The 15,191-nt window shown below is 32.7% G+C and overlaps 1 protein-coding gene across 1 annotated transcript; it reads right to left on the bottom strand.

Annotated features, from left to right (window-relative positions):
- Positions 1–10,266: 10,266 nt before the first annotated feature.
- On the bottom strand, positions 10,267–13,626 carry LOC129219795 (sodium-dependent glucose transporter 1-like). The gene is made up of 2 exons (XM_054854102.1): positions 13,587–13,626; positions 10,267–11,258 (listed from the first exon to the last, which is right to left on the bottom strand). The coding sequence occupies exons 1-2, from the start codon at positions 13,624–13,626 to the stop codon at positions 10,267–10,269; spliced, it is 1,032 nt and encodes a 343-aa protein (XP_054710077.1).
- Between the last annotated feature and the right edge of the window lie 1,565 nt (positions 13,627–15,191).

Raw genomic sequence — 15,191 nt, 5'->3', positions numbered from 1 at the left:
TTTAATTGTCAGTTTCTATTTCATTTACAGTACCTACCTGTTGAAACATGCAATCTTTTTGAATTGTGAAAAAAGATTGAAAATTTTGGTTTTAACCTGTTTTGGAATTGTCTCCTAAGTTCAAATTAGCAGTCTCATTTTGATGCATAAAGTTTTAATGTCTGAAATTGTATAAAAAGCTAGGTGTGTCCAAATGTCAAGGAAAAGTAGAAATATTGACTTAAGAGGATAAAAAATCGGCTGTAAATGAAATCAGAAAAAATTTATTGGGACAGAGGAAAATGAATCTGGGAAAATGAGATTGTTTTTTCAATGACCATGTAGATAAAAAGTCTATAACAGTTGAACCTCGTTATCGCGTTACCTTTGGGATTGTCAACAAAGTGTCATCATAGCAGGAGTGACCTCATAACCAGAATAGTTTAAAATATCATAATTAAGCATTAGTTTATAATAAAATAACAGATTTAATAAAGTAATTAATAGTTAAATGTTTTCAATTTGATTTAACAAATGTAAATTTGAATTATTAGTAAATGAAACTAAAATTATAAGAAAAAAAACTTCACTTTTTTTTCCAATTCTAAAACACTTTTAATAAGGGTTTGCTTAGTTTTTAAGTAACATTTTTAACACTTGTTTCCACAAAGGTGATCATTATACATGCACAAAAAAGGGTTTTTTTTTATAATTAAAGGGCTTGGGAGATGAAGGGGTTATGTAGCAAAATCCTAATTTAGAGTAATTTTGTTCAAAGTTTTATTGTTGCAACTTTTTTGTTTTCTGGTTTTGTCGTTAAGTGAGCATATGAAATTAGTCTAATGACGAATATTTTTTAATATACCAAGTTATAGTTTCTTACCTGTATCCATAATATATATTTTAATACATTTTGTGTACATAACCCCTTCATCAACAAACATTTTTTTTTTAAATCTGTAAATTATTTAAGAAATGAATGAGGCAAGATGTAAATAAATTCAATCGTTGTAACACATTTCAGAACAAAACCAAAATATCTTAGCATATATAACTTGAAATATTTGACTAAAACAAAAAAAATTAAACCAGTTTTATTTAAGCTGGTTAATTAAAGTAATAAAATAAAAACTTGAATTTGCCTCAATCGCATGGATTTTCATTAATAAGTAGATTGTAGTACCATCTGTATTCTTTCGGGATAAATCGTAGATGGTCTTTTGGATTTTCTTTTTTTTCATTTGATAACTCCCCTGTCTTTTCAAACAGTTGGGAAATGGAAATGTCCCCCAAACTTGCTTTTGGATTCAAGTTGCGATTTATGTTCACTTCTTTAAAAGGAGTGTTGCAATCATATGATTGTTTAAAAAGGTAAAAGTTGTATTCTCCTACGTTACCATTTCATACCATCTCTAAAATGCATGCTTTCCGTTAAAGTATTCTTTTTTCTGTTGCGGAGTTTCAGCTTTGTCATTAGGTCATCAGTTTTATGGAAATAGTTACCCACATCTTTAATTACACCAGGACTCTCCAACCTATGGCCCGCGAACTAATTTTGTCCGGCCCGAAGGAAGCTTACAAACTTTATTTTTTGGAGCTGAGACAATCTCGTTGGAAATATAATTGTGATATTATTTTTAATTACAAATAATTTAAATCTTTTTACCGTTAACTATGAGTGCAGCACCCATCTCTCTTTTTGCTCTGTCTGAGAATAAATCTCTCTGTGCCACATTCTCCCATTAGTTCCCTGGCATTGGGCATTTCCTGGCATCAGGGAAAACAGGTGCTCCATTTTATTACAGTTTTCTACCAGAAAAAGACCTTAAAAATTCATGCTAGAGCTATATTTTCTCTTTTTGCATCCACTTACAAGTGGGAACAGACATTTTCAAAATTTAAGCATATTGAATCTAAGTATAGATCTTTTTTATCAGACGAACATTTAAAATCACTCTGAATGATCGAAACTACAAAGTTTGTCCCCTGAATGGAATGAAATTTTAAGCGGCAAACAAATGCTATCTACTCATTATTTTTTAAACTTTTAAAAAATTTTTAAAAGTTTTACACGTGTTGTGTTCTTATTTATTTCCAAGTTCTTAATCGTCATTAATTCAATAAAATAAATTTGTAGTACATAGCAATAATTTTGTCTTTTATCACTCATTGGCCTTTTTTTTAAAAAAAACTTCACTTTGTTTTGTGACAAAGACTACTTTTTCTTTCAGTTTCCTGAACTATTCTAAATTTTACAAGACTCCCAATCGTTATATTATTGGAGATTTATGGGCACTTAAAATATTATTTAATTTAGCTAACAGCAAATATGTATAAGGAAATGTAGCAACTTAGAAGCAAGTTGAAAAATTTTCAAAAATCACCACTGAGCGCTTAATTTAAAAAAAATAAATTAGCAATGTACGGGTTGGGGGAGGGATAACGCTAAATAGAACGTTTGAGCTAAAATATTATTAGACTGGCCCGCCTCGCCTCCAAAAATTTACATTGTGGCCCGCAAGTGAAAAAGGTTGGAAACCTCTGAACTACAACTTTTTTACTTGAGTTGCCAATAATATCCCAGTATTGCTCTTGTAAATATATGTTTTGGTATTTTCTCAATAGCGCTTCAATTCGACCAAAGTATCTTGAACTCATATTTTCATTAACAACTAAAACGATTCTAAATTTATCGCCTGAAACATAAATTTTACGATATAATTTATTTCAATATTGATTGCAGTAAATAACTTGAGTAAAATAATTTAAATTTAATTTATCATTTGCTAGTTAAAGTTTGTCAGTGTTTATTGTTTTTATTATAATTATGAAGAATAACGTACAGATTTTCGATGACTAGTACTTGAACGTTTAAGAATCAGTTGAATTTTAAAGAAAAAAGTGCTGTAAATATATTTCAGACTTGTCATAACACCCACCTGCTGAATGCATGAAGGGGTTATGTTACAATGATTAGTTCAGGCTCCATTGGAAGAAGAGGTTAAGGGCACATAACCCTTTCGTCCTCTATGACTTTAGCAGGAAAAAATTACGTAGCCCGGTCATCTTGTTCATATCTTTGTTTCTATTTGTATTGAAATATTCAGATTTTGTTACTTAACAGTTATGCATATTAACTACTTCATCTATTGAATTAGATTGTTTTTCCAAAAAATGTATCATAGTCCCTTCATCCTCCAAACCCTTCAATTATCAGCAAGAAATAAATTAATTAAGGACTCTTTGTTTTTGGCCACAATTTGATTAGATTTCGACGGCTAATCCCCAACTTTCGAGAGTGGGAAAACGCTTTGTAATTCTTTTCTTCACTTAAAAAAAAGGTGTGTTCCATTTCAATTTAATGGGTGTGTGTTTGGGGGGGGGGGGTGTTTCTTATCTCTTTTTCTCTCATGGGAGAAGCTTGTAATGATCACCTACAGCTTGAGGTTGCCATGGTTGTTTAGTATCGCTCTGCTGCTTCCCTGGTTCAGCATTAAAATCCACCTGCTTTCATTCCTTTCTATTGTCCCTCTTGACAAAATTTTAAATCTGTAGCTTTCAGAACTTATCTACTCGTTCCCCCGCCATTCTTGAGGTAGCAAGTATGGCCAAATCTTTTTTTTTTTTTGGATGTTTTCATTATTTTTACTGAAAATATTTCAATTGCAAAGAAAAATTCGATCCAGTCTAAGCAGCTTGAAGTGTCGTCGTAACCAGAGTTATAAAAAGAAACACTGTTGTAAAATCAGGAGCCACTTAACATTAAGATGAACTGGCATAAGTTTGGGACTTTGAAAAAGTAATGTGACATCCGAGTGTCGCAATAACTAGGTTTGACTATTTACTTTTGTTTATGCTAGGGATGTGTTCCAAAACTCTAGGTTAATATTTCATTGTAGAAAAGGATATCTATACGAATTTTTATGAACATACCAATTATTTTAGACTCTTGAAAACACCCCTCAAACTGTTTTAGCCAGGGTTGTAGTTTTGGCCGGACAAAACTGATTTTATCCAGGCCCCTGGATAAAACCGGTTAAAACCAGCCAAAACTGGATTTAACCACCATAGAACTGGCCAAAACTAAATTACGTGAAAATATGCTTCTAATTTGTATGTATGTGAGAGATGTGTGTTTTGCAACTAATAAATTGGTTAGTTGGAAGTTGTTTAATTAAGCATAGCAATTTTAGTTAATTAAATTTATTATTACGGAAGTCATTTACATTATTATAACAATAGTAGTAAACAAATTTTAATGTTCTTCAAAATTAATAAATGAAATTGCTCACAACTAAAACAAAAAACATTAGGAATACAAAACAGCCTGTAACTTTTCAGTAGTGTTGCCTTTTAATTTTCAATAGTGTTTTCCCCCTGTACCTTTCATTTTGTTTTTAAGAAAAGGCCTATATGTTTCTAAAAGAAGATCTTTTTTTTTCTCTCATTTATTCTTCAAAATTACTTGAAATACTTTACATTTGTGTGTGACAATTAAAATCGATTTAGTCAGCCTTACAATGCTTCACTGTTTTATTATTTTTTTTAATGTTACTGCATATTTTTCATGCAAACCTTATCTTCTAAACATGCTGTAATTTCTACAAACTGTAAAACATACTATTTAGACAAATAATGCAAGATGATTGATTATGGTTTGTTTTACATTTATTTTTAATAATTTATTATTTGGTTTTCATTTAAAATTTGATAATTACCTAAGTGGCCAAAATTTGATAAAACTGATTTTATCCCGGCCGGTTTTAACTGGTTTTATCCATGGTTAAAACCACCACTGGCCGAAACTCTTACAACCCTGGTTTTAGCCCATTTCTTAACTTCACATTACCAAATTTAAACAAAGAACTGAAATTTTACTGTACTTAACAAAAGATGTGATATTGAATAAAAATACAATTAGGATGCGCAAAACCAATTGGAGAGAATGGCATAAAATGAAACAGTACGTACATTACGTAAAGTATGTAGCAATAATAAAATGCAGCACAACAATAGTACTCTACAGTAGATACAGTAATTTTATTCGACGCACCATTTAGTTAAAGCACATCAAAAATCTGTACATTTCTTCATTTGTCTGAAACTTTCTGTTTTTCCTTCCATTTTCAAACTTTAGATAAACAGCCCGCTTATGTGAAATTTTGTTTCATCAGCTTCATATTTAGAACGAAAAAGATGCGGAGTGACTATTTGTAAGTTAACAACCGGATGTTTCGACTAGTACGGTGTGTGGAATTTCGGCTTTCAGTGATGATTAAAGGGAAATTCTATTCACGAAACTAATATTTAGTACCCAAGAAAGAAGGTAATATAAGCCCTGCGCTTCCGCTCCGAAAATTTTCATGTTGCAGGCGAGGAATTCGCGTCAGCTGCAAAATTTGGTACTCGAGAAAAACTCGCTATAGAGCCATTTCGCATTAGTCAAATTGCATTGTAGCAAGAGTCCACTGTTGTAAAAATTGCACATTAAAGTAAAATAAGCATTTTTAGTTATGTTTCATGTTTCGGATAATTAGTAGTACCATTGGGAATAATTTCCCTATTTTTTAATTTCTCCTTTTTTACTGATTGAGTGCTGATATATTAACACAATAAAAGTCAATTATTAAACGTTGTGAGTTTTTGAGGGAATTCGGTAAAATTGAAAGATGTTTTTATTTCATTTTATCAGGGGCGTAAGAAAAAAATGGTGCCCAGGTTAGGACCCCTAGTTTGAAGCTCAAACAAAATTAATTACCTACTATGAAATATAAGTTCCTTTAAAATTAACTCCTATAATGAAAATTAAAGTTTTTTTTCTTTTGTTTAAAATATGTTTTTCATTATCTAACTCAATTTTATGTGCATGTATGTCTATGTAATATTTAAATCAAATTATGACTGGATCTACCTCAAATTTAAGTAGCTGAGTTACACTTCTTGAATGAAATATTTACTGTCAGGAAAGGATTAAAAATTTGAAGGTTGAATTCCTTATGCTTTTAAATCCTTTCTTGCAGGGAATGTTTGTAAAAATCATAAAAAATGTTTGGATTGATGAATTGGCTCAGTAAAGGAAAGAAAGAGTAAATAATTTATATTAATATTCCATGTTCAAATGAGAAAGTATATCAATCCAAACAATTTTTTGAATTTTTTCATTCAATTCTCAAACGGTGTGTATGTGTATGTTTTTTATTTATTTATTTTTAAAAAAGTAGCGAAGTAGCGACTACATTTCAAAAGTAGTTGTAGTTAACTACATTTGTACTAAAGTAGTTGTAGCTCACTACAAAAAAAAATGTAATTTTTCCAACCACTGGATCAAAGCATAATTTTTTCATTTTTCACGAAAAATGGCCAATTTTTGAAGTACGATATATTCTAAACTATTGGTCTTACAGAGCGCTACTTTAGCTTACATTGTTCAGAATTTATTGTACTTTAAAACAGTAATGTACTCACATTTATTTCACAAGTTGCATAGTTTAGGAGTTAGAAATTTTGAAACTAAAAAAAGTCTGGAAATTTCGCAGTTTTTCGCGAATTACACAACGAGCACAGGTTTTCGAAAACTGCAAACTGAGGTTTACACTACTCTAACTGACCCAAACAACATATTAAAAAATCAGAACTAAATCGCACTTTGCGATTTTAATGTCTAATATGACTGGTCTATAAACTTTTTTTTTCATCCTATATTTTTTTGAAAAATGTCGTATATTTTGTGAATTAGTCGCCGTGATCCCTGCGACCTTCAGAGACAACAGTTTTGTCCTTGTTATGGACTCATCAGTCTGGAATAGTCAATAGCCAAACTGGAGGCAGACTGATGAGTCCATAACAAAGATAAACTGCAGTCTCTGGATACCATAATTGGACTGTCAACACATTGAATGTATTTCTGCTTTAGCCCTGACTTCAGGGCAGTAACCAGTGTTGCCAGATTGGGGGAAATTTCCCCATTTTGGGGAAATCTGGTGCTCTCTGGGGAAATTTCGGGGCAATGGGTTTTGAGGGGAATTCTTTGGGGAAACATTTTTTTCTTGGGGAAAAGCTGGGGGAAAAAAAACCTCAGTTGAAAAAATAATTTTTTTCGTATTTAAATTCTCGTCAAGAAGTTGTTTGTATCAAACAGCGTTGGTTTAGCTTTTCTCAACTTTATGGAATTCGCATTTTGCATTATGTGGAATATTATGCTACGGAATTCGCATTAATGTTCTGCGTGAATAACTAGTTTTGATACGTGAATTAGGTAAAAATAAGTGATGAAGAACGTTCTTGGATAAATGTATACAAAAATCATAGTTTTTAAATTTACATACAGAAGCAGCGTAGTAAATGCGAGTAGAAAAAAAATATTTGGTTATTTCTTATTTTTCGGTCAGGCACTTGTATTTATGACTAGTGGCACCTGCCCGGCTTTGCCCATAGCAGAAAATTAAAAGGTCTTTTGGTTCCCCTGTATACTTACAAATAATGCATGATGAATATCTCGCCAATTGGCTTGCCCATATTACGGTTCCACGTTATGATAACTTGGTAATTGACTCGTCCATCTTATGATAATTTTGCTCTGGTAAATGTTCTTAAAATTGGAAAAGAAAAAGAACAACATCGAATTTTCGAAAAATCGCTTGAAGGTGCACACCCCCATGCTACAAACTAATTCTTTGCCAAATTTCATGAAAATCGGCCGAACGGTCTAGGCGCTATATGCGTCACAGAGATTTTGACAGACAGAGAGAGATCCAGACAGAGAGACTTTCAGCTTTATTATTAGTAAAGAAAGATAAAGATAAAGAAGACAAAAAAAAAAGGGAAAATGTTAAGAAAAAAAAGTTGGGGAATTTTGTAAGAAAATTTGGCTATTTGGGGAAAAAAAATTTCTTTAAGAGATAAAAATACTGTAGGAAGTCGATTCATTTCATGAAAACATTAGTGAAAAAATAATTTTTGAATTTGGGGGAATTTTGATAGAAAACATCACTTTTTGGGGAAAAGTTGGAAGGGAATTGAGGAAATCTGGATTTGACCATCTGGCAACACTGGCAGTAACATACAGGTTAAATAATAAATCATAAAACATGATGCTTAAACTCTATATTCCTGTAGGTTGCCGGCTGCTCGCTCGCAAGAAAAAAGCGGGAAGTGGCTATTCCTGTCGTCAGTGCCCTTGCAAAGAAGTGTCGGAGAAAGGGACTTGTGCTCACATGAACAATAACGCTACAGAGGATGAAAACGCATGTAGATGTGGCAGAAATTGCGTTGGAAAAAAATCAGTGTGCACAGCGTGTCAACAATACATCGGTCTATAGATGTGACTTTTGCGCTCAAGTCTTCATCAGCATGAGCTTGCTGTCTGTACACAGACGCAACCATTTACAACAAAAAAGTTTTACATGCCCTTACTGTCCCAAACAGTTCTGTAGCGTGATTGCATTCAATGAACATAAAAGTACTCATTTGGAAGATAAAAAATAAATTATATTGATTTAAAAATTAGTATTTGTTTCAGTAGAAGTTTTTTTTCTGATTAGTTTTACTCAGTATCAGCAGAATGTATCCTATATACAGGGGTGAATTATGTTCTGTTCAAAAATTGAAATAATTTTGCAGCTGGCTGCAAAAAGCTTGAAGAGTAAGCTAACAGTTCTTAAATTTAAAACAATTTAAAAAAAAAAAAATTGAGAAGAGGAAGTGTTCATATAATTCTTAAAAACCATTAAAAAGACTTTACTTTTTTGTCTCACTTAGATCTTAAAAAATACACAGAAAGTACTTTTCTTTTTTTTCACTATTGTTTCTATTATTATTATTGTAGCTCTGTGCTGGAAAAAAAATGCTCTCATGTCCAACTAGTCATTTAGAAGGGTGAGGAGAGGGTAAATGTCATTTCCCTGGCTATGAGAAATTAATATATTTTCATATTAGTGGGAGTGTGGTTTTTGTTAATTTTCGATATAATTGGCATGAAGTGCAGTCTTAAGTAAAAGAACTAAACACTCTTTATTATCTGGCTATTATAAATCTTTGGAAAGAAAGAAAGGTGTCAATCACAGGGTTCGTAACGCTCTGGGAAAACCTGGAATTTTCAGGGAAAATGACATAGTTAAAAATGTCAGGAAAAAGTCAGGGAATTTTCCAATTTTTGCCCCCCCCCCCCCCAATTTTTTCACAGGGAATTTTGTACCATAGATTTAAAACTTCGTTTTTATCAATGTTTCCTGAAAAAATTTTGAAGCATAATGACGCTGGCAATAAAAAAGTGACGAACCAAGAAAAAACTTCTGCAGTCGTCATTTTTGCCTATCAGTAGTTCCCTAGAAAAAAATTTCTCTGGTGAACAGGAATTATGCACAAACTCAACAGCGCAGAAAACAATTTATTGCTTTAGAAGCACAAGCCTGAGGATGGGAGGTTCGATCAGGAACAGTTTCTTCCGTTAATTAGTTTCTACTGCTAAAAAACAGTCAGAATATTAAATTTCATTGCAAACTAGTAGAACAAAGGGACAGGAGAGGATCTTTGGACTTCCCTTGAAAATTTTTCCTAGTTTAAAAAATATGACTTTTGGCCAGTGTTTCCCAACCTTTTTTGAGGCTCTCCCCCCCCCCTCTCCTAAGAACTGACTGACACAATCCCTCCACCCCCCTCTCGCTTTCTTCCTTAAAGGAAAAAAAAAACATAGCTTAGTTTTGGTAACCAGCTAGGGAACACCGATATTATTGAAAATATAGATACCTAATTTTCATTTAAAGTAAATCATATATAACAAAGCAATTTCAACCAGTGGCAGCTCCAAAGGAAGCCATTTCCCCCTTCTGAGAGCGGAGTAAATTTTTCAAAAATGAAAGGTACTTCTTGATTATTCAAAAATTCTATCAAGTGTACTGTCGTTTTTTGCATGGAAACATTTTCACTATTTTTTGTGTTCAGCCTATCAGAAACATTTCTTCGACAGAAAATTTATTTTACTTTATTTACTTTCAAAACTAATGTTTCATTTGAAAAAGCACCACAAAATAAATACAGTAGTAGGTGTGTTAACTTGCAAAGCGCAACATAAGTACTATTAATCTTTGTTCCCTGTAAACAATTGAAGACATTTTAAAGAATTATCATGTGTGTGTTTGAAATAAAGATATTTAAAAAAAATCTCAAAATATTCCATGACTCAAAGAAAAGGCTTTTTAATCATGAAGACATTTTTGCATTGAGAAAGTAACAATATTAAAAAAAAAAAGTTGCTCAGGTGTGTCCCCTTGCCCCCTATTTACTTTGTTCTCAAAGACTGACGTTTGAAATATGTGCGTCAATAGAGGGCTGCTTTTCAGCGTCTGTATTAGATGGACTGTTTCTGAAAATTAGATAGAGAATGAGCACTATAAGAGCAGAGCATGCACAACTTGCTGGCACCATGTATATGAAAACTTCAGGTGTAGTCTCAATTGTGAAGCTTATCGTAAAAGGTATCGCTAGTTCACCAAAGGCAGCACTACACAGTAAAATACCAGCTACTTTGTTCGTGACACTGATGTATGTGCCAAACCACGCAACTACGGCCGGGAAAAAGGAAGCTGTTCCAATCCCGAAAAGTACTGAGGAGAGCCATAATGCCCACACTTGGTTCGAAAAAGCCGTTAAGACCACAGCAGCAACAGATGTTACTATGATATCGTATATTATCAATGTCAAATTGGTAAATTTGATTGCCATAAAGACTGAGCAAAACCTAGAAATGGAAAATGCAGCCCAAAATGCTGACGTGATGTAAGATCCAGTTTTTGTTGGTAGTTTCAGTTTTCCTTTCACAGCATATGGTGTTAGCATCTGTGCGTAACCAATCTCTGTACCAGTTTGAATGAATAGCATCGCAAAAACCAGGCTGGTAGCTAAAACGAAAAAGAACGGATTTTGCTTTATGCTACTCTTTGTCTCATCTTTTTCACTGTATTCATCTGTGGGTGATATCACAAAGGTTGACAGATAAAGCAGAACTACAAGGAATACAGCAGCACCCACGATGGAATACGCATACGTGATTTTTGGGACATTATAGAAAAACTCTTCGCCATGGAGTTGATCTGTTACATTGTTGGTAAAGGATGTGATGTTTTCGTAGTTAAAACTTGCGCTTTGGAATTCATTGTAATTTCCTAGAAAAGGTGCAGCAATCAGGGGAGCTATTAGACCTCCAAGTCCAAAAGTAAAGTGCAGGGCTTGGTAGTACGGGTCACTGTCTTTACCCCACAAATTGAGTAAGAAAACATTGCAACCTGAAAGAGAAGAATGTTTTTAGAACACATTAAACGTGAAAAATTACCCACGCTCTAGAATCATTTCAAAAAAAGAAAAAAATCACATTAGAGAGCCGTATTAAGACTAAATTTTTAAAAATCTTTCTTATGGTGTAATTGTTTTGGAGTACAATTTTGAAATCTCATTGTATCGTGAAATAATTCATTATTATTACAGTGGACTCGAGCTACTATGCGATTCTACTTGCGTAAAATGGCTAGAACGCAAGTTTTTCACGAGTAGCAAATTTTAGAGCTAAGGCAAATTCCTTGCTCCCAACACAAAAATGGCAGAGCACTCGGCCTAAATAATCCTCATATAGTATATAATAGCGAATTCACTGATAGAGTAGCGCTACTGACCTCATCAACACTGAAACTTGCACCACATCATGATAATCTTATACATATAAAATCTGAGTATCTATCTATCTATGTCCAAGCTTCTTCTCCCGAACGACAGTGAACTGACTATCGAACCAGGTATCGATGGATTCGTAATCCTCCCGTCTTCATGTTTAGCTATTTAACATAATTCTCCAATAATAATTAGCGGAGATATCAATTAAAAACTTTTAATTATGACTCTTAGATTTCAAAATCAAATCACTATTTTTCGAAGGCTTTCCTCCATTCAAATTATTATTCAGTGCTTCATCTCAACTTTTCGCAAACAACGCTTTTATTAAAATGTATAGCGTGAAGAAAATTATTGAGATGAAAGATCTGTTGCCATTTTTTTTCTCGAATACACACAGGTAAAATTCTTGTTTTTGTTTTGAGGCTTTTCCTGTAATCACAGGAGATTTAAAATGTTTACTTTTTGGGGTTTTTTCCGCAATCTGCCGCAAAATTTCACTGATTTTTTTTTTGTTTTGGTTCAAGCCTGAGTGTTGAACTCGCGTCACTTGACATAACTTTTATTTTCGTGGTGGACCGTGCAAAGCCGGGCGACGCAGCTAGTTTGATTATATTTTTTTGGAAATGTTCGACATGCTGAGAAATGCTTCATTTTGACAAGACTCAACTGGAACCGGTAACTTAAATGATTTACTGGTAAGCCTGTGTCATTTCAGGGAATGAAGAAACGAAAAAATGATCAACAATGAACGCTACCTACTGGAGTTTAGGGTTAATCCACTGGGGGTTAATTAGGTTTAAAATTTCAACTGTCAAAATGTCACCCAACAGGCAATTTGTTAAAATGTAGAAGCAATTTTCACCCGTCATACCATGACGGGGGTATTTTCTAGTATATAATACCCAGCTGTTGAGTAGATACAATAATATATAATTATTGTACTTACTGTACAGTACTATTATAGTACTGCATTTTATTATTTTGTACCGTTTCATTATATACCTCTCCAACTGATTTTGTGCTTCGTAAAAATATTTTATGTTGAATAACGTGGATTTTTTTTTCATTCTGAAGTACATTTTAAATGCAAATCTTTGTGTAAAAAACAGCAAAGAAATTGGTGAAATCAGTTTGAAGGAGGTTTACAAATGTCTAAAATAATTGAGTATGATTATAGAAAATTTGTATGCATACACTTTCCACAATGTGAAATTTTGACTTGCGTGAGGGGTCTACTAATTTTGAATGGAAATTTGTATAAGGGCATATCATAAGTAAATGGATCTGTACCTGAAAAAGTAAAGAGCACTATGCACATTTTTTCAAAATCGGGGTCTAATAACTATAGTATTAATTTTTTTTATAAATTCAAATACTCTATTCAGAGGTGTAAAACAATTAAGCTCAATTTTTAATAGTAAACAAGATTGATGATAGAATACACCACTTTCTAGCATATTTCAAATACTGGTTCCAAGGTAAAAGGACTTTAAACTCTGGGAATTTTTTTTTTTTTTTTTTTGTGACAAAGTGCCCTATACCTGCCAGGAACAGACATACATTTGTCAAAATTTCCTCATTTTAGTGAACTTTGAATAATTAAAGCTGCCTCTAAATAAAAAAAATGGTCATTTCAAACTTCATAATTAGCGGTACATTTCTAGAATGAAAAGAAACATTTAGAGAATCAGTTTTTCAGAATTAGAACTACTATTTCTTTTTATTATAAGTACCTATTCAGAATCCGACTATCGATATTAGATATCCTATGTATATTGAAAGTCGAAACAGAAGTTCTTTATAAATAAATAAATAAAATAAGTGAGGACTCTGAGAAAAAAAAAGGTTTTTATTTCTCGTTGCACTCATTTTTACACAGAAAAACAGCAAGGAAACTAATTTTAAAAACCCCTTTATGTATTAGATAGTATAAAATATCAACTTACAGGTGTCAAAAGCTGCCATGGAAGCTCCGTTTAATACCATGATGGAAGTGAGAACTTCGAAAGTTCGACTCCATGGAATTCCCAATATCGTGAGACACTCAAGTGATGCGCAGACGATCAAAATAAGTTGTTTCCATTTTATGGAATCAAAAATCATCCCTCCTATAAAATACAAGTACAGTAGATAAGACTATGTTTAAAAAAAAAGATGAAATCACTTGAATTTTTATGCCTTGAATTCAAATTAAGTTTATCGCAATCACGAATTGCGATAGGACCCTACTCGTTGGGTTTTTTGTTTCTACAAATGAAATGGAATAAAAATGGCCAAGAAATTTGCACCTGTCATATTATAATTGTTGATTTTCTAGAATCGGTAAAACAAGGCATATCCATAAAAAAAAAAAAAGAAATGGTGATCAAGATGTGGAAATAAAGACAAAAATTTTATACCCAATCCACCAGTACATTTTTCATTAAAATTATTTACAGCATATAACAGAATGAATTTTTATTTCTTATCAATCTTAAATGATAAGAATTAGTCATCTTGAAATTTTGTATTCAGATAAAGTTTTGCTTTTTAAGTTCATCTCTATTGATGTTTTTCCTGAAAAATCGTAATTCTATGCCCCCTTCTCCCTGTCTTTTAAAATCTGCTTAAGTTAAGTATCATGAATGCAAACTATTTGTAACCATAGCAACGAAAGTTTGTCCTCTTAATAAACATTAAAGCAACGAGCTTATTCTCGTCGTTGTGGCAATCTGAAAAATTGGAGCAATATCAACTTTTGTGTAGTGAGGATAATAAGCAATTTGTGATAACTCATAAACAAAAGTAAAAAGTACTACTCATACCACATTGGCCATTGGCTGTGTCTGTTTTCAGCGATGAAAAGTCCAATCATCAGATCGTTTCGAGAAAGTTCTCTTAAAAAATTGTTAAATCTGTTATTTCAGTCTTATTTTATGCACATTTGCTGGACAGAAAACTAAAAATACTATATTCTAAACCAAAATTGTCTTAACTTTTTGGTGGTAAAAACAATTTTCATAAATTTCGGTTTTTAGATGAAAACGCATGAATTTCCAACACAGGTAATCTGTTAAGCATTTTAATTCACCCGCTCCCCAATAATAACAGCCTCTGAACGCTCAAATAAAACGAGCTGATGTGTGCATCACATGACTTTCTTTTACTCCAATTTAATGTCATTTCCCCATTACTCGCAATTTTAATGTGATTCAATAGTTTACTCTCTAAATATCACTAACAGTGGCCAAATTGAAACCAAATTAAAAAAAAAAAAAAAAAAAAAAATCGCCAAATTGGCAACAAAATTTGGCGACCAAAAGACTGGCGGTATATTGCCAAATTATAACACCACTTGAGTTTCCATCGAAATTAAGAATGATTCCCCGCTCCCAAAAGGGGCAAAAGACCCCTTTAGAAACACCCTAATGCAACCAAAAGGGGAGGTGCACAACACTAGACCCCACTCGGAGTCTACGTACCAAATTTCAACTTTCTAGGACTTGCCGTTCTTGAGTTATGCGACATACATACATACAGACGTCACGAGAAAATTCGTTGTAATTTTAACT

This window comes from Uloborus diversus, chromosome 1 (genome assembly GCF_026930045.1).
Source record: "Uloborus diversus isolate 005 chromosome 1, Udiv.v.3.1, whole genome shotgun sequence".
Lineage (NCBI taxonomy): Eukaryota > Metazoa > Arthropoda > Arachnida > Araneae > Uloboridae > Uloborus > Uloborus diversus.
Note: the sequence above shows the minus strand (reverse complement) of the source record. Positions and strands in the feature narration are given on the sequence as shown.

Bases quoted from the DNA above. Each gene is read 5' to 3' on its own strand.
- LOC129219795 (XM_054854102.1), bottom strand. From the start codon at position 13,626: ATGGTATTAAACGGAGCTTCCATGGCAGCTTTTGACACCT. The intron at 11,259-13,586 runs GTAAGTTGATAT...CTTCTCTTTCAG, and splicing joins CATGGCAGCTTTTGACACCT to GTTGCAATGTTTTCTTACTC.